Source organism: Thamnophis elegans, chromosome 13 (genome assembly GCF_009769535.1).
Source record: "Thamnophis elegans isolate rThaEle1 chromosome 13, rThaEle1.pri, whole genome shotgun sequence".
Classification (NCBI taxonomy): Eukaryota; Metazoa; Chordata; class Lepidosauria; order Squamata; family Colubridae; genus Thamnophis; species Thamnophis elegans.
Genome location: NC_045553.1, coordinates 28,266,767 through 28,289,464, shown reverse-complemented (window position 1 = coordinate 28,289,464; position 22,698 = coordinate 28,266,767). Strand labels below are relative to the sequence as shown.

Sequence of the window (22,698 nt, the reverse complement as noted above, 5' to 3'; positions counted from 1 at the left end):
GTAGATTATAAAATTTTTACCAAAATATTAGCAAATAGGTTAATGGTGGTTATCCAACAACTGATACATACTGACCAAACAGGTTTTATACAGGGCAGACAGATGAAGAGCAATGTCAGGTTAATTACTAATGCTTTAGAATACTTGGGAAAGAATAATCAAATTCCTGCCGCATTCATATTTTTGGACGCTGAGAAAGCCTTTGATCGAGTCAATTGGCAATTCTTGTTGAAGATATTGCAAAAAATGCAGATAGGAGATGGCTTTTTAAGGTCAATTGGTGCAATATATAAGCAGCAAAAAGCCCAAATTATAGTTAATGGAAGTTTAACAGATTCCTTTCAAATAGAAAAAGGTACAAGACAGGGTTGTCCTTTGTCCCCACTATTGTTTATTATAACTTTGGAAGTATTGCTGAATAAGATACGGGCTTTGGATGCTTTAAAAGGGATCAAGATCAGACAGCAAGAATACAGAGTCCGCGCTTTTGCGGACGATTTGGTTATAATATTGAAACAACCGCAGGAATCCAGTAAGGTTTTAATGAATACGATTAATCAATATGGTCAAGTCTCTGGATTTAAAATTAATTTAGGAAAAACCAAAATATTAGCAATGAATATGAATACCAAACAGAAGGAAGAATTGGGAGTGATGTTAGGATGTGAGGTTGTTAAAAAAGTCAAATATCTTGGAGTTAATATTTTAACTTCAAATGGGAAATTATACAAGCACAATTATGAACCACTCTGGCATAGTATACAAATGGAGATGAAAAGGTGGGAGAAACTGCATTTATCTTTGTTGGGAAGGATAGCGGCAGTGAAAATGAATATTTTACCAAAATTTTTATTTTTGTTTCAAATGTTACCAATACTTAAAAGAGATGCGAACCTTTTAGAATGGCAGAAGGGTATCAACAAATTTGTATGGGCAGGAAAGAAGCCAAGGGTTAAGATGAAAATAATGCAAGATGTACGTGAAAGAGGAGGATTGAAATTACCAAATTTAAAATTATATTATGATGCAGTGGCTTTATCTGCAATTAGTGATTGGATCCATTTAACCAATGACAGAATATTGAATATTGAGGGACATGATTTGGTATATGGTTAGCATGCTTACTTGTTATTCAACAAAAAACTGGATAAGAATTTCAAAAATCATATTTTAAGAAATGCCTTATTGCGGGTTTGGAAAAAATATCAACATAAACTAAATGATAAATTGCCCATGTGGGCAATTCCTAGACATGCAATTGAAAATATGAATATAGAACAAAAACACGATAGAACCACTTATAGACAACTTCTTATTACAGAAAGAGGGGTGCTGCAATTAAAATCCTTAGAGGTACTTAAAAAAGAGAAGGTAGTTCAAACGTGGTTTCAGTATGGCCAACTACAGGCCAGGTGGAAAATAGACCAAAAAATAGGTTTTGTAATAGCTGAGGATAACTTGTTTAAACAAATAAGAGATCAAAGTTTAATGCACATAAAGAGGATATATAATGTATTAGTACAGATGGACTCAGAAACCGAAATGGTTAAAGACTGTATGATAAAATGGGCTCAGAATATTGAAGAACCTATAATGCTGGACACATGGGAAAAAATATGGGTAAGAAATGTAAAATTTACACAAGCACAAAATTTGAGAGAAAATTTTTATAAGATGTTTTATAGATGGCACTTAGATCCCAAAAAGCTTGCTTCTATGTATTCAAATGTTCAGCCTAAATGTTGGAGATGTGGTTTTTGATGCTACATATTTTCATATATGGTGGACATGTCGTAATGTTAAGGCATTTTGGATAAAAATTTGGTGGATCCTGCAAAATATCTTCAAAAAAAGGATAAAATTCACTCCCAAACTGTTTTTACTAGGTATATGTATTGACTTTGTAGCAGTAGAGATTAATTTGGTTCTGTACTTAATAACGGCAGCAAGACTCTTGGTGGCGCAATACTGGAAGAAGAAAGACCTGCCTACAATTCAAGAATGGACTTTGAAGGTTACAAACTTAGCCGAAATGGCAAAAATTTCAGCATATCTTAAAGAACATTCAAATGAGAAGTATAAACGAGACTGGAAAAAATGGATTGATTATATACAAAGCAAATACGGGATTAGGAAATTCCAGATAGCTTATGCTTAAAATTAGTAATAACTTAAATTGTTAAAAATTTGGGTAACAGCAAGAAGCTGAGTTCAATGTAGAGATATTTTAGACTGTGATTGTCAAAAAGTTATACCATGTATGGGCTCTGGGAAGTCGGGGGGAGGGAAGGGAGGCGGGGATCTAGGGGGAGGTGGGGAGGGGGGAAATATAATATGTGTTAAATTTTAAAGCATGATTGCACTTGTATACTGTGGTTTTTTTAATGTTAGTGTCAAAACAGAACAAACTGAATATATCGGAAAGTAATAGATACCGAAGGGAGGAGCTGAATGAAAGAAGAAGGAGAGTAGAGAGAGTGAGAGAGAGGAGGAGGAGAAGGAAGGGAGGGAATGGATTAAGAGAGGGAGTGATAGGGTTAGGGTTAGATAGAGGGGGAGGGGAAGTAGGTGTAGAGGGGTATGAGAGAAGGAAGAATGAAAGTTGGAGGGGGATGAAAGAGGGTGTATGGTGGGCTAAGGCGGTATATTGGGTTTGTATTGTAGGGGGCATTTTCTATAAAAGCGAGGGCTGTGTTTATTCCTCAATGTTATATGCCTCGGTTGCACAGTAAACATGTGATTGTATAGAATGAAATGGAAATTAAAAAAAAATTGTACTCTAAAAAAAAAATGCACCTGTGTGAGCAAAACCATCAGAAGACTTAGAGGTCTCTTATTTCCCCATTAACCTGCAATATCTTTAACTAGCTAACATTTAATATACATTTAAATTTGTACTGAAATATTTGTTTTACAAGTTTTTTTATATATCAATATCTATTTTAGTTTAAATTAATATTTGCAGAGAATGATTCTCAAAGTATTCATACAGCTATGGCTATGGAAAATGATAAGATGTTAGAATGTATTCCAAATAATTGTCCGGCAGGGCACTTTGCATCGCGGGACCCGCCAAGCGCCTTTGCTGCAGACCCGAGTCTTGGTGGCTCCCGCAATGCAAAGGAGGCGCAAAGGAAGGGCCGTGGGGGGTCCTCCTTGGCAGCAGCCTTGGGGGGGCGGAAGGAAAGACGCTGCAGGCCTCCTGCCTGCCCGTGAGGTCTGAGGTGGGTGGGGGCTTTGGGCTGGGAAGGGCCATGGGGGGAGGGCGGGCTCGGGTGGCTCTTCCCCTGTGGGGCCCACATGGCCCTTCCCGGCTGCAGAGGCTCTGTCGCGGGCGGGCAGAGCACGGGACCCGCAACTCCGAGGCCAGTCGGGCGCAGGCCATCTAGGGGGGCAGAGGCTCCAGGCCTCGCTCCGCTCACCCGCCTGTCCTCCGTGGCGCCTTCCCTGCTGGGTGGCTGGCGGGCAGCAGTGAGCAGGCGAGGCGAGGGGAGCCCGGGTGGAGCATCTCCCGTCTTGCGAGCTGAGCCGCCGGGTCGGGCCGGGCGATGGCAGTGGGCCTGGTGGTGCCCCGGGAGAGCCGGCCGGCCCTGGAGAGCCTGCTGGATAAAGTTACCAAACTACCAAGATAACTTGACAATGCAGAGGAGTTCATTGCAATTTTGGAAAAACCTGATACCAACTTTTAGTATGGTGGTGTAAATATAAATTTCTCATCACAACCGAAAGAAGAGCATCAAAAAAAAGACAAATTACACACACACACAGACACACACATATCAAACAAAGAGAGATTCATCAGTAAGTTGATGAAAGGAAGAATTTTTTTTTACCTTTTGCCGCTGAACTCCTCCTTTGGGCAATGCAGGGACTTTTTGTGGATACACTACTTCATAATCCTTAACCTTCCCGGATTCCAAGATTGTAGCACTCCCTTCAGAAGGAAGGAAGGAAAGAAGGAAGGAAGGAAGGAAGGAAGGAAGATTCATTTTTCTATGTTATTCTATTTTCAGATCTACTACATAATTTGTTATTCAGTTATCAATGGAGAATGGAATTCACAACACAAAAATCCAAAGGCTTTTTTGTGCATATAAAATTTGCTAAATGATGTTTGATGGCTGGGGATCTAACTGGAGATGATGCTTTGGGCAGGTCCAAAAGAAATATTTCACCAGCAAAATGAATAAATAAATATCAATCACCATCCAGTTTTGTGCAGTTAGTGATGAGTGCTAAATATGATTTAAGAAACTGGAAATCACAATAATCTGATTCACACAATTCAGTAAACCAAACTGTATTATGATTTAGTGTATCCATTAGTCAGAGAGCTAGACAAACATAGCTTGTTATGTAAATTCAGCTTCTTAGGAATTCCTTTCAGTTGAACTGCTTTTTCATTGCCATCCTAATAGTTTCACTGACTTTCTTTCATTTTCAAAAATATCTATGGAGAGTTCATAGCATCAGAGTTATCACCAGGGCACCTAAGAACATGTCCATAATCAGATTCAGTGATTTCAGACGTAGATCAAGAATCAAATAATTTAGGGTTGGTTATTGTGTGGACATTCAATGGCCGTCTGCTATTTACTCCTTAACATATTTGTAAATGTGGTGGGCCACAGCACCAACCCTAGCCTTACAACCATAATTAGGACCAGAATTTCTGCTGTTAGATCTTTTGGAGGAGATGTTTGAAGACAGAAGCTGGGAAGACTACAAATGGCAGCCACATAACCTTCAGGCACCACAACTTTCATAAATAAATGCCAGTTGCCAAGCACCGAAATTTTGATCATGTGACCTTGGGGTTGCTGTGAAAATCATTACTTTTTACAGTGCCACTGTAACTTTGAACAGTCACAAAATGAATGGCTGTAAATCAAGGACTATTTGTATCTGATCTTCACTGATATCCCCAAAACTAAGCAGGGCAGGACTTCTTTAAAACCTGGAATCCCAGAACTACAGACCCTACTGGAAATCTGGAAAACTATCCCTGAAGAAATAGTGGAAAACCACTTCTATTCTTGCAGCTAAGCAAGCCTCTTGTCTATCACAATGTAATTACCAGAAGCTGATTCAACTTAGGATTACTTGTCCTACAGTAGATGATGCAATTGGGAGACTGACAAAGATATTCCCTTATTTACATTTTAATCCTGACTTTCTATCATGTTGTGCAAATCTAATTAATTCCCTGAATACAAAATCAAAGTGCGACAAAAAATGTTTATAATTTTAAATGGAAACAAACTAATAACAAAAATATCAATGACTATAAGGTATGGAGAAAAAAACCTGCTATCCAAAGTCAAACATTCTTTATAGTCTGCTTCAAGGCAAAATTGAGGGAGGGAGGGAGAGAAGCAGATTTCTTAAGGTAAAAAGTAAGAGCAGTCTAAGCACAACTAGAACTTGACCTTGGAAATGTATCTTCTGAGACTGATAAGCATCTTCCTAAGTAGACCCAGGCAGACATTTATACTTTTACGTGGCTTCCAATTTGTATCTGATGCTCATGGGAGGAGTTCATGTCTCCCTACTGGCAAGAAAAGTTACTATTCCCTCCTGCATTGAGAAAATTGTCACATTAGGTTGAGTACAGTTTGCGGATTCTCTGAAGATATCAACAATAACACTAGCTGTGGTTTGCTCAATATTATGCAAGCTTAATTATATGAAGTCTAATTGACCTAGTGGAAGAAAATTAAAACTGAAAACATTTTGTTTATTTAATCTTTTACAAACTATGTCTCTTGTGTCCTCTTCAGACTTCTAATCCTTTTTTACTCACATTACTGGAAAACTTTCTCTCCAATTTGAACGTGCATTTCTTTTCAGGATCTTAAGTCTTTTCATTTTTAGGATCTGTTTGAGGCTTGAAAAAACTTTGACAAAGCAAATATTTTAAAAAAAACAATCCATTCATTCATAACAAATGCAATCTTTGGGAGCGTTCTTTTCGTAATTCTGTAGAAACTGAAGTGGAACAAATTTTGGTTAAGCATAAAAAGAACCAAACTAGTAATCTGTTGGATGTAATAATCTCTTGTAAGAATTTGAAGAAGGAAAGCAAAGAAAACATCTTACCTTGATATGGAAAAAGCACTAAGCATATAGTTACCAAGAGAGCTTGGATCATTTTGGAGCCTGGATTTGGCTAATGGTCAGGGAATCTTTTTTGCTTTCAAGCCAACCTGAGCAGTTCTCCTGTTGACTGTGAGAAGCAAGTAATGAGTCCTTCAGCTTCATTCATGCTCTTATAGGAGAAGGTGTTTGCTAAAGGATTTCCACAAATTCTAAGTTGTAACAGTACTATTGGAGGGCAGGTTTCCAGCTGGCTTAGCATATGTCACTCCAGAAATGATAGCTGGGTGGGAAGGGTTCTTTCAAGGCATCCCCCAAAGAAGAAGCCCTAAGGAGGGGATTACTTGCTCACAGCAGACCTCTCTCTGGCCTGCATGTTAAGACAATTAAATTTAGGTACTCTTGTGCATGGGTTTTTAAATGCCAAGGAGACATAGAGGCACATTTGAATAATCTACCATCTTTTCAACATTACTAACATTTAGTGCTAGTTGCTAATCAGAAAGCTCAATGACCTGACTTGTAATCTTTCAAAAATGTTCTTATTGTGGGAAAGAATGAATCCATGTCAATGGATCTACTAAAAGGATCTCTGACTTCACTACAGGAATATAAAAGCTTTATGCCATAATAGATCTTTCAGTTTTTAAAAGACCCCAGAAGCCTTTGTATAACACCTCCACTAGTCCCTTTTCTGAAAGAGAAGATTTATGGGTTGATTGGGACAAATTTCAGCTGGCGTACTATGCATTCAAAGTGTGAATAGATGATGGAATAACTTCCCTTCAGAAGCTGTAGGTGGCATTGGAGGTTTTAAAGAAATACTGGTTTGACAGAGTGTTGGAGTAGAAGATGTCCAATGTCCATTCCAACTCTGTATTCTGTATTCTTTAAAGAGTTTTTGAATGGGAACATGGAGATGAGTGACAGTCAAAGGGAAAGAACCTTCTCTTCATTTAGAAACAAGGAGGTATGTGAGCCTTTGAAACTGTCTTTGGTAGCCAGCTTGTTTTCTTTCAGAACTTCGGCCCTTACCAATATCAGAAGTCCTCTCTTACAAGGATACCAAACTAATTGAAATTGCAAAAACTGTCTAGGTGAAGAGCTATAAAAGTAGCCTCAAGCCACATCTTATCCTGAATGTAGTATTGCTCTTTGAGGGGGGGATAAATTATAAACAAGTATTATTACATCTGCTTCTCTCTGAAAAAAATATAAGCCAGTTTTTAAGGGCTTTTAAAATTTTGATTTGATGAGAGTCTGATCTAGAATTTTTTCATGCTTTTCTCATAAAAGAAAAAAGGGAGAAAAAGCTTTCCAATCTATTGCCTTCTTACTAATGATTTTGCAATGGGCTTTCTGGAAGTAGGAACTTGGTTCTATTTTAGAATAATCAAAGAATGAAGAAATTAAAAAATACAAAATTCCACACACACACAAACACACCAATTAATCTATGTTTTTTCTCCTGAAGAAGACCCCGCTCACATGTCAGTATACAAGAAAACTTCTAGATCATCATATATTTCTCTCCTATTTTGTTTTACTGCCCTTGTTTTATTTTCATATATTTTCAATTTTTAATCTGCAAATTGTCCAGAGAACTCCAGTTATTGTGTAGTTTAAAGTGTAAAAAACCCTAAACCTAACCAGAAAAAAAAAATGACATTCCGGATACAATTCACTCACTGACATTTCTACTTAATCTGTATATTTTTAGCCTCCCAAATAGCAGTTCTACTATTACAATTTTTTTAAAGAGAAAAGCAATAAAATGCAAATACTAGTTTTCACAGAGGAAATGAAAAAAAAATGCACATTTTACACATGTAAATAAAACATACTGTATGGTATAAAGGTTAAAATGTACAATATTAAATGATTTATTTTTCGATCGGTGAATTTTATAGCTTATATTTGTATAATTGTAGTTTTATTAAAGGTGGAAAAATTCTGAAGTGGCATGTCAAATACTTGGCATTTTAACAGATGTATATAGACTTTTTATATTTCCATTTTTTATTAAATATCCTGATGATTTTGATTTGTTGTATTTCAAGGTGTTATCAAATCAATCTGACATCACCACAGCCACATCACAGCCAATTACAGCTGCATAGTTTTCACCATATACTATAATATTAAACTCTTTTTAGTTAGTTTATAAAAATTATATTTTTACTTTTTATCCCATTTGCTTGTGATTTTTATGTTATATTTCCTGGTCAATCATTATCTATTCTCTTATGCTAGTAGCTGTTAGGAATTAAATCAAATGATATTGTCTTGGCCAAAGAAAAGATACATGAACAGAAAACTCATCAAGAAAATTGTTGCATAAGAGATATAATCAAGAATTTCTATTAATCTCTTACATTAATCTACCATCTTTTCTCTTTGGATCTTAAAATGGTAAATATTGGTCACCTCTCATTTTATGCTCATAGCACCAACCTTGTGAGTTTCGCTGAGCTGAGAAAAATAATTGTCCAATGCCACCCGGTGAGGCGCATGGTAAGTGGAGACTTAAACATGGATATCCTGAACCCAATCCAATACCTTAATCTATATCATACTGGCACTCCAAAAAGATAGCAAAGTAGAATAAATTTTTTAAATGAATTGGAAATCTAGGGTAGACCTCAGCAGACCACCAAAGAAATAAATATTTTCTCCAGGAAACTAATATCATTTTCACCCTACTCATTATCTGATAGAAACTTCCCTTCAGGTCAAAGAAAACTGAAAATGTTTCAGTGAGCTCAGACATTGAAGGTTGCTGACCAAAAGCCCTCCTGAATCACAGAATCAGTAGACAAGAAAAGAAAACAAGCCTTCATTTGTCACTTTCAGGCTGTCAGTAAAAAACTAAAAGTTTCTGTGAGTTCCCACCTGAACAAGAGGATGATACTTTACTGTACTTGAGAAGAAGTGGCTCCTTGCCAAACCATAATATTCCATAACTGGAAACAGCCATTTCAAATATCCTTATAGCATTGTTGCACTAGGATTAAAGTCTTAATTTTCTTGGAATGTAGGCATGAAAGAAAGAAGGGGCAGATTAAAGTCTTTAGAACCATGACCTGTTCCTGGAGACTTTTGAATACCAGCATTGTCCAAACATGCAGTTTATATAATACAATTATAGACATATTGTCAGGCACAAATAACTGAGAGCAATCATAGAATGCAGAATAATAGTATTGGAAGATACCTTGGAGGTCTTCTCGCCTATCCCCCTGCCCATAGCAGGAGATTTTATATCATTGCAGATAAATATCTGTCATTCCCTTCTTGATAATCTCCACTGATGGAACATCCACAACTTCCAGAGGCAAGCGCTTACACTGATTAATTGTTCTCACTGTCAGGAAATTTCTCTTTAGATCTAGATTGAATCTCTCTTTAATTATCTTCCTATTACTTTTTGTCCTGTTGTTAAGTGCTTTGGTAAATAAATTGATTCCATCTCCTCTCTGACAAACCATCAAATTCTGGAATACTGCTATCATATCATCCCTAAGCCATTTCTTCATTAAAATAGACGTGCCTAGTTCCCTCAATTATTCATCATACGATTTAGCCTTCAGACTCCTATCATCTTTGTTCATTTTCTCTGTCCTCTTTCTAAAGTCTCAACTTCTATTGCGTATGATGGTGATAAGAATTAAATGTAGTTTTACAACTGTGCCTCAATAGTATATATGCAGGTGAAAATAAATAAATATACTTTCTTCCTCTTCATATAGAAGGCAAAGGATAGACCATTCTTGGCAGGCTTATGAACAATTTTTGCTGCAGTGAAAATTGTGTTGAAATGAAGTTTTGGTATTTGGTAAAATTTGCAAAGACTTTTATTCCATAGAGTAATTTGATATACTTTGTATATATTATACTAGTCGGTTGGATACCCATGTTTCACTACGGAACTGGAACAGCAGTAGGTAACATTCTTCGCCATAATGCTCCATTATCCAGAAGCTGTAAAAGGCAGCAATAGACACAGTCTTCTTGAGAGGAACCTTGAGGTGTTTGGGTCGCACTGAGGTTGATTGATGTAATAGCCATCTTCTCCATGGCAGAACATCAGAGGGTACTGGAGAGCATCATAGGCATGTGTCTCACTGATTCGTAACATCCTATTGTCTCTGCTGTGGAGAACAATATCTCTCTTCTCAAAATGCTGGCCGACAATGAGAACAGCCACTTCTGTAGTTCCCTCAATCATTCATCATATGGTTTAGTTCTGTAGTTCTGGGGATATTGAAACGACCTCAGTGCTCTCCAAAAGGCTTCCTATCGGCATTAATTACCATTTGGAAGTCCTTGTAGCCCTTAGGAACAGAAACAACAGCAGCCTTAAGTTGCAGAATGTACTTGTTGTGTTCATACAGCAACTGCTGAAGTTGTCTAAATAGTTGTGTATTAACACCTGGGTAGATTCCACAATGGATGTCTTCTTATTGTAATCATCACCAACAAAATATATCTGGAGAGATGAAGGCTGCTGCTGAGGTCCCACCATGATATTTCCTATCCTGTGGAAGACCTGCTCCTGCACTTTGAATGTTGCCATAAAATTTCCCTCCTTCACCTCTCTGGCTCCAAAAGATGTCATTTGGAAGTATACATTGTACTTGGATACTTAGAGTTTTCAGATGCCATTGGATGCTGATGGGTGAGAAGACTGTGGAAGGGTTCAGGTTAGGGCTGAAGGGGAGGGAAATGGACTTTACTGCTCCTGCAGCACATCCTGGAACTCTCTTCCTGCCACTTTAGAGCATGGCACCAGGCACAGGGTAGCCGGGTTCAAGATCAACAACCTTGTCCCTGGAGTAATCAATCTGAACTTCATATTAAAAACCAGACAAATACTTCTTAGCCCAAGGAATTGATCTCATTTGTGACTGATTAACAGTCACAAATCATTATTAGATGTATACTTTTTTACAGATTGTCTACTGACTTGAGGATGAGTTTGATGACACTTGTGTGCAGCTTGCCTTGCTTGTGTTTCCCTAACCGCATCTGTAAATCTTTTTCTATGTTTTTATCTCTTTTCCCTTTTAACTGGTGTTACAGTAGAAGGAAAAGATTCATCTGAACTGAGGAAGAAGATAAGGGAAAAAAAATCTGCTTCTGCCTACCAGGATCAATCGGTATTCATCTGGCCAGTGTCCTGTCAGTGTGTGAGAGAGTTGAAGGGTGTTTGGAAAACAGTATTTGCTATGTGAGCAAGAAGGAGACAGAAAGGAGCCTGGGCATGCCTTAGCTCAACTGTTCTGTAGTAAAGCTGCTTGTTGCTGTGAAAGTAAAACAGAAATTGAAACTCCTGTCCTCTGTTTGTGTTTTGCATTTGGAACAAATTTATTTTGAGTTGGGGAGGTGGATTAGAACTCCTTAGCATCAGAGAGTGTTAATAATAATATAGGAAATACTAACGCTCTGATGGTTATTTTGAAAAATCATTTCTTAATGAGCACCTAGAAACCAAATTTGTAGTCTGTAGGCTTTATGGCTCTGGAGATTTCGTGATGATGCATGAGTTGTTGTTGTTGTTGTGTGTGTGTGTGTGTGTGTGTACACACACACACACACGCAGAATTAATTTGAGATGAAAGTTGAGATTCAAATCAATTAAGTAAAAGAGAATTTCATATTTTGTAATAATATTGCTCTTACACATTGTGTCCTTTACTTTATGGACCTTTTCTTTTTTAGGAGTTGCAAATTTCATGGTAACCTTCCAAAAATGAAAGCTTTCTAATTCATAGAAAACCTGAGAATTTCTCTTACCTTTTGCGATATCTCATTTGGTTACTTTGCCCATAAACAGGTTGAAGAAATTGAAGAGATTGTGTTGAAAAAGAATCAGTCAATTAAATTTTATCCTGGAAAATTGGCCACTATGAGAGGTGGCCCTGGCTACTAGCTTACCTGGTTCATAGATCATAGAATCACAGGGCAGGAAGGGACTCCAGAAGTCTTCCAGTGCAACCCTCTGCTCAATGCAGGAGACTTTATACCATCCCAGTCAAGTGGCTGTCCAACCTATTTTTGAAAACCTCTAAAGATGGAGCACCCATAACTCTATTCTATTGATTAAATGTTTTTACAGTCTTACTTCTACATTGGATATCCCTTCTGGAAGGCAATTATGCTCTCCTCAATCCTTCTCTTTAATAGGTTAGACATACATCAACTTTTTGCTTTTTCAGAAAAGAGTTGTATTAATTCATAGAAGTCATGGGGATCAACAGTTGTTAGCCTTGAAGGCAGAGGGACTATCTCCGAAAGCCATCAGCTGGTAGACCAAAGGGTTTCTGGTTTGATTACAATGAGAACAAGAATTCTGGATTAGATGGGCCAGAGCTCCAATTCAGTATATGTTCTTAAGTACATATCATTTTGTTCCTGAGTGGTATGCAAACTCAGAAAGTATGAAAAAATATTGTTTTCAGATCTATTTCTTCAAAATCTATTTCTTTTGAAAAATATCCCTTGATGTTTGGCTCTTCTTTGTGTTACTCTCTCAAGAACATTTATTTCTGAACTATGTGGTTGTCTACTTTCCACGCTGTCTACATATTTCAAAACAGTAGACACCCCTCATTTACAGCAGTGACTCAAACGATGTCTGGTGAAGAGAACATCTCTTAGCCCTTTTGCCTTATAAATGACCTTGTCCATATAGCCTTACCTGGCACTGTCCATCTTTACTTTTACAAAACTTTCACATGCCTTGAGATGGCATTTCATTGGTCTTCCTCCTTTTGGCATTACTTATCAAATCTCCATTCTGTTTGTCTTAATGATCTTTTAATCTAATCAGGAGCTTTGGAAGAATTAAGAGTCCTGGTAAAGAAAAGGGTCCTAATCCATGAAAAACAAGCACAATATCTAGCACAGTAAATCACATCCGTGTATAGAACCTGTAATAATAAATATACACTTTGACATTTAGACTTTCTCATGGCAGGGTTGAGAAAAAAATAAGAAAACACATGCCTAATCATTACTGTAAAGGAAATTGTTTAGCAAAATGAAAATACTAAAACCCTTATTGATATTTTACTGTTGTCCTCTAGACAAGGTGATGGATTTTTCCACTGTGGCATTGGTTAACATTTACAGTTTTATCTAATGGCACAGCTTCTATTTAAAAATAATAATCCTAAACTTCACAGCATCACCAAACTTATTTCAAGATTTTAGTGTTCATAATTCTGATTTCCCAAGGTAGCGTTCTTAAGATAGATCTTCAGATTTTAGCTTTTTTTTATAAAAAAAAGAGTATGTACAATGATGACTGGGAAGCTAGAGGAAGATCCATCATTTCTCAGTGCTGCTTTTCAAAACTAGTGGAGAGATGAAAAGAAAGAGACTAAAGTCTATGTCAAGATGACTTTTGTAAATATGAAGGTGAACAAAAATACACTTATGAACAGGAGACCAATGCAGTGCCCAACTTCCAATCCAGCAAGCCACATGGTCTTCAGAGGAAAACGTTCTCCATCCATCTGGTAAATGTTAGGATTACCAGTTAGTTGCCATTGAGAGGAGCAAGTGTATCATAGCAACTAAGGTGTTGAGTTTGGATTGAGATGATCCAACTCTCAGCTTATCCTCAATCATGGATCACTATTAGCTGGTTGGCTCTCTTACCCCAATCTATCAAAAATGGTAAATATTTTAGAAATATAAAATGAGAAAGACCAACTTCCTCCTGTGCTCTGACTTGAACTACATGAGAAAAGGAGTAATAAATAGATCATCTCAGATCAATGGTCCACACCATCTATGGTGGCACAGGGGCATGGTGTGCACCTCCATCAATGAATTTGGCTGATGCTGTCTAAGACAAGAGCCTTTTCTGCCCTGACTCCTTTTCATTTGGGATATTCTCCCACCAGAAGTGATATCTGTACCTTTTTGGGGAGCCTCGAAAAGGGTATGAAAACCTGGCTCTTGCAGCTGGCCTGAGGTTTCAACTGGAGGTGGCTGTTGGATTGGGAAAGACCCTCATCTTTCCTTTGTACTCAGTGTTCCTTTCCTCTGTTAACTTGTTCATTACTCTTATTATTTATTCCCCTTTATTATTTTAATATGCTAGTTTTAAGGTTTATATGCTTCCCAGAATTGTCACTGAACAAGATGGGCAGCTCATAAATAATAATAAAATAAAAATTAAATAAATAAGATAAAATAAATAAGATAAAATAACAAAATAAATAATAAAATAGAATAAAATAAAATAAAAATACAATGATGAACACTCCAGAATCTAAGATATATTATCAAATACATTTATAGTAGCCCAACATCTTTTTCACCTTACAGTTTACCATGTTGTTAAGAAAGTGGTTGATACATTCAAAGAATCAGATTCAGGATTAGGAGAATCTGATTGTTGAGGACTCGGAAAGTCCTCGACTGATGACCTAGTGGCCAGCAACAAGCCAAGCCGTGCCCTGATTGGCTAAGACGCGGCATGGCTAAGCGCGGGCTGCTAGGGGTGCGCTTATTGGTTTTCCCTGCTTGACAGCTCCATATAAATAGCTGTCAAGCAGGGAAAGGTGCTGAATCATCTTGTACATAATTCTAGCCTTGTAATAAAGAAGTTGTTCCTACCGCAGTCTTGTCTCCTGCCTCGTCCTTCGCTGAACTTGCAAAACTGGCGACAAGGATGGGATCTCGGCAATTCCACTGAACTGCCACCTAGGACGAGTGAAAGACTGTTAGTCGAGAGGCCGTGAAGATCCGTGAAAACTTTTTTTCTTCCTTTTTTCTGCTTCACTTCCACACCTCACAAGATAGGAGATGGCAGCTCTGCCTCCATTCGCCCCTTTTGGAACCTCCGGCGAGTCGTGGGCCGGGTTCCTGGAGCACTTCGAGTGCTATCTTATCACCTTGAAGAACCACAACCTGCCGCCTGAGGAGAAGTGTAGTTTTTTCCTCAGCTGCTGTGATCCAGTGATGTTTGCCTCAGCCAGAGCCCTAGCCTCTCCCTTGCCTGTCTACCAACTAAACTGGGAGACTTTAATGACCAAACTCTGCAACCATTATGCTCCCTCTCCCTCACAGATCACCTGCCATTATGCATTTCGGCAATATGTACAAAAACCAACAGAGACTGTCAGCCAATTCCTGCACTCTCTGTGTACGGCAGTGATCCAGTGCAAATTTGCTGACCTGGATGACAACTTAGTGGAGCAGTTTGTCTGCGGCGTGAAAGATCCTCGCCTGAGACGCAGTTTACTAGCATGGCCAGAGGTCACCATGCAGCCTGTGGCTTTCTATTCCCGGACACTCTCCTTGATGGAGCGTAACTACAGCCAGATTGACAAGGAGGCTCTGGCTGCAGTGTCCAGGATTAAGAAATTCCACGATTATCTCTATGGTCAGCATTTCACTCTTGTTATGGACCACAAGCTGCTCCTTGGGCTTCTGGCCAGGGACAAGCCAACCCCTCCTATCCTTTCTCCAAGGATGACCATTGGATGGAATTCCTGGCAATGTATTCATATACGCTGCTGCACCGTCCTGACAAGCAGTTGGGGCATGCTGATGACCTCAGCCGCTGCCCCCTGCTGGACACCTACCACTCCCCAGTGCCTTCCCTCTCCGTTCTGTCCATCGCTTCCCTAGATCACCCTCTTACCGCCACGGACGTGGCGGCATTCACTCTGGCCGACCTCATCTTGTCCCAGGTGCACTCCTGGGTCCTCAGGGGATGACCACTAGGGAAGGTGCGGGACGCCTTCAGGCCCTTTAAGATCTGCCAGACGGAGTTAGCCATCCATGGAAGATGTCTCATCTGGGGAGGCAGGGTGATCATTTCCCCCTCCCTGCACCACCAAGTCCTCTCTCAGCTCCATAGGGACCACCAAGGCACAGCATGCATGAAGGCTTTGGCACGTAGCTATGTCTGGGGGCCCCAATTGGATGCTGAGATTGCGGCTTGGGTGGCCCGCTGCTCCCCCAACTTTCCCAACCTGCACCCCCAGCAGCCCCTTCTCGTGAGTGGGAGGCTCTGAGAGGGCCATGGTCATGGCTACACATTGATTTCACTGGACCCTTTCATGGCCAGGTATTCCTGGTTGTAATAGACGCGTACTCGCGCTGGGTGGAGCTGGTCCTCATGACCTCCACCACAGCTGTGAGTACCATCACAGCCTTGCGCCATTTGTTCACAACCCACAGTTTTCCGGACGTCGTGGTGTCCAACAACAGTCCTCAATTTGCATCTGCTGCATTCTAGGAGTTCCTGGCCTTGCAGGGCATCTGGCATGCGCCAACCGCCCCCTATCATCCGGCCTGCAACGGCCGGGTACAATGCACTGTCCACTCGGCCAAGGAGGCCCTCAGCCGGATGGAACGGGGTGATTGGCTGGCAAGGGTGGCTGCTTACCTGCTAAGCCAACACTCCACCCCTTGCCCCATTACCAACAAAAGCCCGCGGAGCTCCTGATGGATCAGCGCCTGCGAACCCCCCTGGATAGGCTTCATCCTCTCTATTCAAGGGAGCAGTCTTGCAACCTGGGGGCACCTCCCCGCTTCTTTGGGGTGGGGGATTTAGTATGGGCTCGCTCCTTTTTGGGGGACCCTAAGTGGGTGGCTGCCACTATTCTGTCCATAACTGGTCCCTTTTCTTATAGGGTCTCCCTGGCCGATGGATCCAAGTGGAGGTGCCACGTGGATCAGTTGAGGAGATGTCTGCCCCTCAAGACCGACGCTCCCACTGATCCAAGGGCCCAGGACACCACTGCCCTCCAGCCAGTCACCGCAACACCGAGCCCTATGGCCACCGACTCCCAGTTTGAGGCCTTTCCCCAGGCAGGCCTCTCCTACCCTGATGCTGCCTGCCGGCAACCTTCCCTAGTTAACTCTCAACCTGAGTTCGCCACAATTATTCCCCACGTTCAAGCCTTTCCACATCAGGCCTAACCTACCCGACACCACCTGCTGGCCATTGTCACTGAGCTCTCCTTAAACCATTCCGACACACACACACCCCTGGTTCCCAAGGCCTCACTTGCACAGGCCACTCTGGCTTCTGTCACCCAGCCGCCACATACTGGCAGCCAGGCTGTTCTCCTCCCCCTAGTGGCGCGCTTCCATGGCCCGGCCTACCTGATTCGTCGCACCCGCCTTCTGGGCCTGACCAAGATAGCATCACTCGGAGCTCCACTCCCTTCAGGGAGGAGCTACCACAAGCACGATTCACCCCTCCGATGACACTGATCTAATTGAGGCATTCTGGGCAGGTCCGACGGTGCCCCACCTATTTGAGTGTAGCAAATGCATTTGCTACATCCGCACATGCACTCTTGCTGGGGGGAAAGGGGTGTTGAGGACTTGGAAAGTCCTCAACCTACGACCTAGCAGCCAGAAACAAGCCAAGCCGTGCCCTGATTGGCTAAGACACGGCTTGGCTAAGCGCTGGCCGTTAGAGGCGTACTTATTGGTTTTCCCTGCTTGACAGCTCTGTATAAATGGCTGTCAAGCAGGGAAAGTTGCTGAAACGCCTTGTACATAGTTCTAGCCTTGTAATAAAGAAGTTGTTCCTCCCAAGTCTTGTCTACTGCCTCATCCTTCGCTGAACTCGCAAAACTGATCTCCCTCAGTTCCAAATTGTAAGACAAGCTTGGAGTTTTTACATCACATTTTAAGATGAAAGGAAGACAAACACTAGGAAGAGATGGAATATGTGCTTTTAAAAGGCACTTTGTTGCTAAATGTTGCAGGTGGTAGCTTTAACTGACCAAGTGAGTTACTCTTGCTGTCTGATCCAGTCAGATGGAGCATCCACAACTCTTGGAATCAAGCTATTCTATTGGAATGGTAAAATGGGATTTCACAGATGGCTGTAAAATTTTGCAACTGAAGAAAAGTAAAAGTAGATGCTTTTGTATTATGGATTTTAAGACAGTATTAAGAGAACTGGGGCCAAGTGAGCATTTTTAGTTGTATTTGAGGAGCTTTTCCTACTCCAAAATGACAGCAGAAGTGGAGGGATGAAGCTCTGGAAGTCCAACTCCTCTAATAACTATTCTTAACCACCTCACCCTCAAGTAATTAACTCTGAAATGCTGAAATTTGGCCATTTTCTCATTGGCTTGTGGAAGTAGACAAAATGGAGCTTTGAAGGTGGGAATGGGAGTAGCTTACTTCCAAGAAGCTTCTTCATCCCATTCTCACTTTTAAAAAAAGAACAAACATAGAAATAAGAACCAACTACAGAATCAGCCATATTCTTTTCTGTCACCTCTGCATATTTCCAGTAATGTCATGTGTAGCGGGTTGATTAATACCTCCAACTGTATCTTACTCCTTTGGAAAGTTCCCTGTCTCTTTTCTGGTCCAAAGGATCAGGAGTAAAATTGTCTCCTATCTATCACTTAAGTAGATTAGAAAAACTAATTCTATTTTATTGTAAAGCTATATTATCAAAAATCATTTAGATCAACTAAATCTTTATTTTTGCAAGAATCTTGCAAATGTGAAAATACAAATCTACCACTGTCTCTTTTACAGTTTGGGAAACTAGGAAGGGTCCCTTGCTTCACCTACTATACAGCTGTGTATTATGTTTCACTTATCTGACTGTTTCCTCTCTTTGCCCAGACTCCCAAGGTCTTTCCCACATGCCATTACCATTCCCAATTCAACAGACAATGCCAAATTCATGTGCTCTGTCTGAAAATATATCTGCCATTAATATCAGTTTGACTCAATTAGAATTTTCAAAACCAAAGTTAATATTATCTAATAAAATTTAGAAATGGCATCTCTTCCTATCCTCTTAGATCTTATCTGGCACAGCATTGGTACAAAGTCTGCAAAAGATGTTTTGGCACCAGAAATGCAAAGCTAAATCTCTTTACATTATCAAAATCATTTATCCGTATTGCTCACAAAATCTTCATGCCAAGTATGAGGCAAGAACTATCAAACATTGTTACTGGCTTACAGATAGCAAATAAATAGCATGTTATTGTGTTTAAGGATGCAGTTGAGATTCATGAACAGTAGATGTCAGGGTTGTTCCACATATAAGGCCCTTTTTTAAAAAAAAACAAATCATGTTTTAAAAATCTAAATCTTTATAACTGATGTCTCTGAGTTTTTAGGTAGAATTTAAACATTGCCTATACAATTAGCTTATTTAAAATGTAAACATTATAGGAATCTGCAGTTAGGAAATTTGCACCTTTTTGAATTGAGAGAATCTTTATTAGAAGTCAGCACTTAGAATTTGGGACTGGAAGGGACCTTTGAGATCTTCTAGTCCAACCCTATGACCAAGGCAAGAGACTTTATAGCATCCTGGACAAATGAATGTCCAGTTTTTTTCTTGAAAACCTCCATAAATGAAGCATCCAAAGCGTCTGGAGTGAAGTCATCCCTGATTAATTGTTCTCACTGTTAAAAAGTTTCTCCTTAATTCTAGGTTAGTTCACTCTTTAACTCAACCAATCTTAACCCAGCTTGAAAGCTAAGTAGGGCAGATTTTAAAAATACTTGGGTGAAAAGCTATCAAGAGAAGAATAGGAGTGGGGGTGGGAGTTCAAGTTCTGGTCACTTTATTCACACATTTATCTTTCAGCTAAAAGCTAGGAAGAAGCTCAACAAATCTATACCTATCTTTAGACGTAAGATGGCATTTTGGATACATTGTAAAACAACAGGTGTGCTTCTATATACTTATTTTGAATAGTTTCAAGAATATTAAGCTTTGAAAAAGAGCAAATTTGGGAGCTATAGAGTAGATTAATACCTTACCTTGGAAAATCTTGCAATCTGCAGAGTTATAATGGTCTCTGTCTAAGTAAGTAAAAGTTACAATATCTGAGGAAGTACTATGTGCATCACTTTCCCAATGAAATAAATGACAGAGAAACATGGAATTGAACTCCAAGACATTTAAAAGTATACACCAGCTTCATTTGAGTACCATTTGCTTACCATCTGTGAACATTATGAAAGTGTAGAGATAGCTGGAAGGGCTATTAGAGTCCGAATACCCGGTTTCTATAGGTAACCCAGCTCATCCGCACTACACAGTCAATCACCAGGTGTCTCAATGTCCTATCGTTCTGGACATCCACTGGCCCAGCTCAGGTCACCTCCAATGTCCACTGGAGTATCTTGCCTCCCTCTGGTCACTGGCTTGCCCACTCGCCTTGGTCACCTCTCCTCCACCTTCTCCACCTCTTCTTCCCTCAATGGAAGCTCCAGGGCTATTCTCACTAAAAATTCAAACTCTTCAATTTCTAACCTTGTCTGAGATAAAATGTCCCCTTCACCTTTTGGGATTCCAGTCAACTCTCCTCTCAAAAATCTTCCCGCCCAAAACCTGACAGAATAATTCTATGAGGGTAACTTGGAGTGATCTAAATTTAATGACTTAATCAGAGTTAGTTGGAATATTAATGGTCCGAAAGTGAACTTTTTAAAAAATGACTCTGAAGAGGAAGTTTTAAAAAATGATCTATTAGTGTTTTGATTTTAGAAATGTTTTTAAAGAAAAGCTTAGTGTTTTACAATGGATTGGGGGGGGGGGAGTATTTTTCCTTTTATGACTAAAGAATTTGAAAGAATACAGTGAATCTTGTTAATATAACTAGCGATAATTCATAAAGAGTATTAAGTTCAACAAGAAATATAGAAATTATTTTCACAGCAAGGAAGATGAAGCAGAAATTGTTAAATTGGTTGTTCTATTGAAAGAGAAGAATATATTTGATTATGTTTTTTATTTGGCTATCACTCCCGGATGTTGTGCTTGTGATGAAAGCAAAATGTAACTTTGACTTTGGTTATGCTGATTAGGTAGATTTGTTGTTATAGAAATGGCTACTTTGTATAGTAATGTCTAAAACTAAAAAGGCTGTAATGTGGTTATCTTGTACGGTGCTAAAAAGGTCAAAAGTTGATGCCTTTTTCTTTCTTCCCTTGTACCTCATCTTTTCTCCCCCCCTCTTTGTTCTTCTCTTAATTTCCTATTTTAATTTTTCTTTGTATTTCATACATTGATAAAACAATAAAGGTAAAAAAAAACTTGACAGTTTCCCTTTCTCTCCTTTTTCCTGCCTCTTCCTCCCTCAGCTCTGTCCTCAAAAATCTTCCAGCCAAAACCTGACAGAAATCCCACCCTTTCCCTGCCTTCACGTTAGACAAACATTAAAACTTTGGTTTTCTGACAGTTTATTGATAGCTTTTGTTCTAAGCAGAATAAAGCCAGTACCCTAACCTTCCAATCCAGGAGGTCACCATGAGAGGGAATGTGATTATGTGATTACATCAGAATCCCCATTAAAGGTGTCACAGAAGTGAACTTCCCATTTTCCTGCAGATATTTGGTGTGTTAGGGCCACAGGATCAATCTTTCAGGCACCAATTGATTATATGCTAAAACCAAAGGGAGTTCAAATGTTTTGCTCCTGAATTTAAATTCTTCCAATTCTTTCTTACAGCCTGACTTTTCTTTATCTTCAAAAGGTCTTTATATTTTTCCAAGAACATTGGGTAATTGGGAAGCCCTCAAGGGATTTTCATGATAAAAAGAAGTTATTGCAAGAAGCTTTTTGGAAGGAGGAGAAGGAGTAGAAGGAGAGGGGGAAGGAGGAGGAGGTGGTAGTAGTAGTAGTACTAGTAGTAGCAGTAGAAGATGTAGTCCAGTAAAATAGAACTTCTGGACTGCTCCATGAAAAGTGTAAAGTTGTGTCCAGGAGTTGACCTCTTTTTAACACCTTTTATTAGATAAATGCATTTTTTCTGTATGAAGAAATGTAGCATTGCAACAGGCAGGGTGTTTTAGAGCGGGAAAAAGGGGAATTGTTACAGGGAAGGCCCTTTGGAAACCTGAACTTTCCTGTAACTAAAATGAACCTCGGAGAATCTGGTTCCAGGCTGGCCTGGTTCTTTTTAGTCCTGGAGGATCATAAACCCATCAAAGGGGCAGATGACAAACATTTGCATCTTAACAAGAAAGACATGGTCATGTTTATTTTTATAAGCAAAGTTTTACATAAGAACATTTTAAATAGAGGTATTATTCCAAATACATATTTTACATAATAACATAATACTTTAAATCACAATTTAACTAGACACAAAAGTATTTGTGCAAAAGGGAAAAAAGTGCACAGATTGCCTTTGCAGCCTCCATGGATTTCCATGTTTTCATTAATTTCTAGCAGAGACGTCAAGGAAAAAATTCCTTGAGTTTTCAGAGTTTTATTGTTGTTATTGTTGCCAATAACAACAATAAAATAAGCTGGAGAAAAAAACCAGGCAAGTTTGAAAGAAACCCACAAGCATTCTGAAAAGGAGATAGAATAATTTCTTTATTTACAATGGTCAAACAGTTGATAAATTGTAAGGCAGATTTCAATGCAACATTGAGTTGATCTGCTTTTAACTTAAGAGTTTGACCAGACTAGCAATTTGCCTTTTGCTTCTAACAGTCTTACAGGACTTGTGGAGAAACTGCAGGGGAATCGCAGAGGTCAAGAAGAGAATTAGAATCCTACTTTTCACTTGCAAGTATTCTTTTTCTCCAGCGCCCTGCACCCCCCCCACTAAAAATCCTTAGTT

At 39.5% G+C, this 22,698-nt stretch overlaps 1 protein-coding gene across 1 annotated transcript in view; it reads right to left on the bottom strand.

Annotated features, from left to right (window-relative positions):
• The window catches only part of LOC116516313 (zinc metalloproteinase-disintegrin-like NaMP), a 42,986-nt gene extending 36,725 nt beyond the window's left edge, over positions 1-6,261 (bottom strand). The window contains 3 exon segments of the mRNA XM_032228743.1: positions 3,834-3,934; positions 6,100-6,168; positions 6,171-6,261. Of these exon segments, the coding sequence (XP_032084634.1) occupies positions 3,834-3,934; positions 6,100-6,168; positions 6,171-6,261 (261 nt within the window).
• Between the last annotated feature and the right edge of the window lie 16,437 nt (positions 6,262-22,698).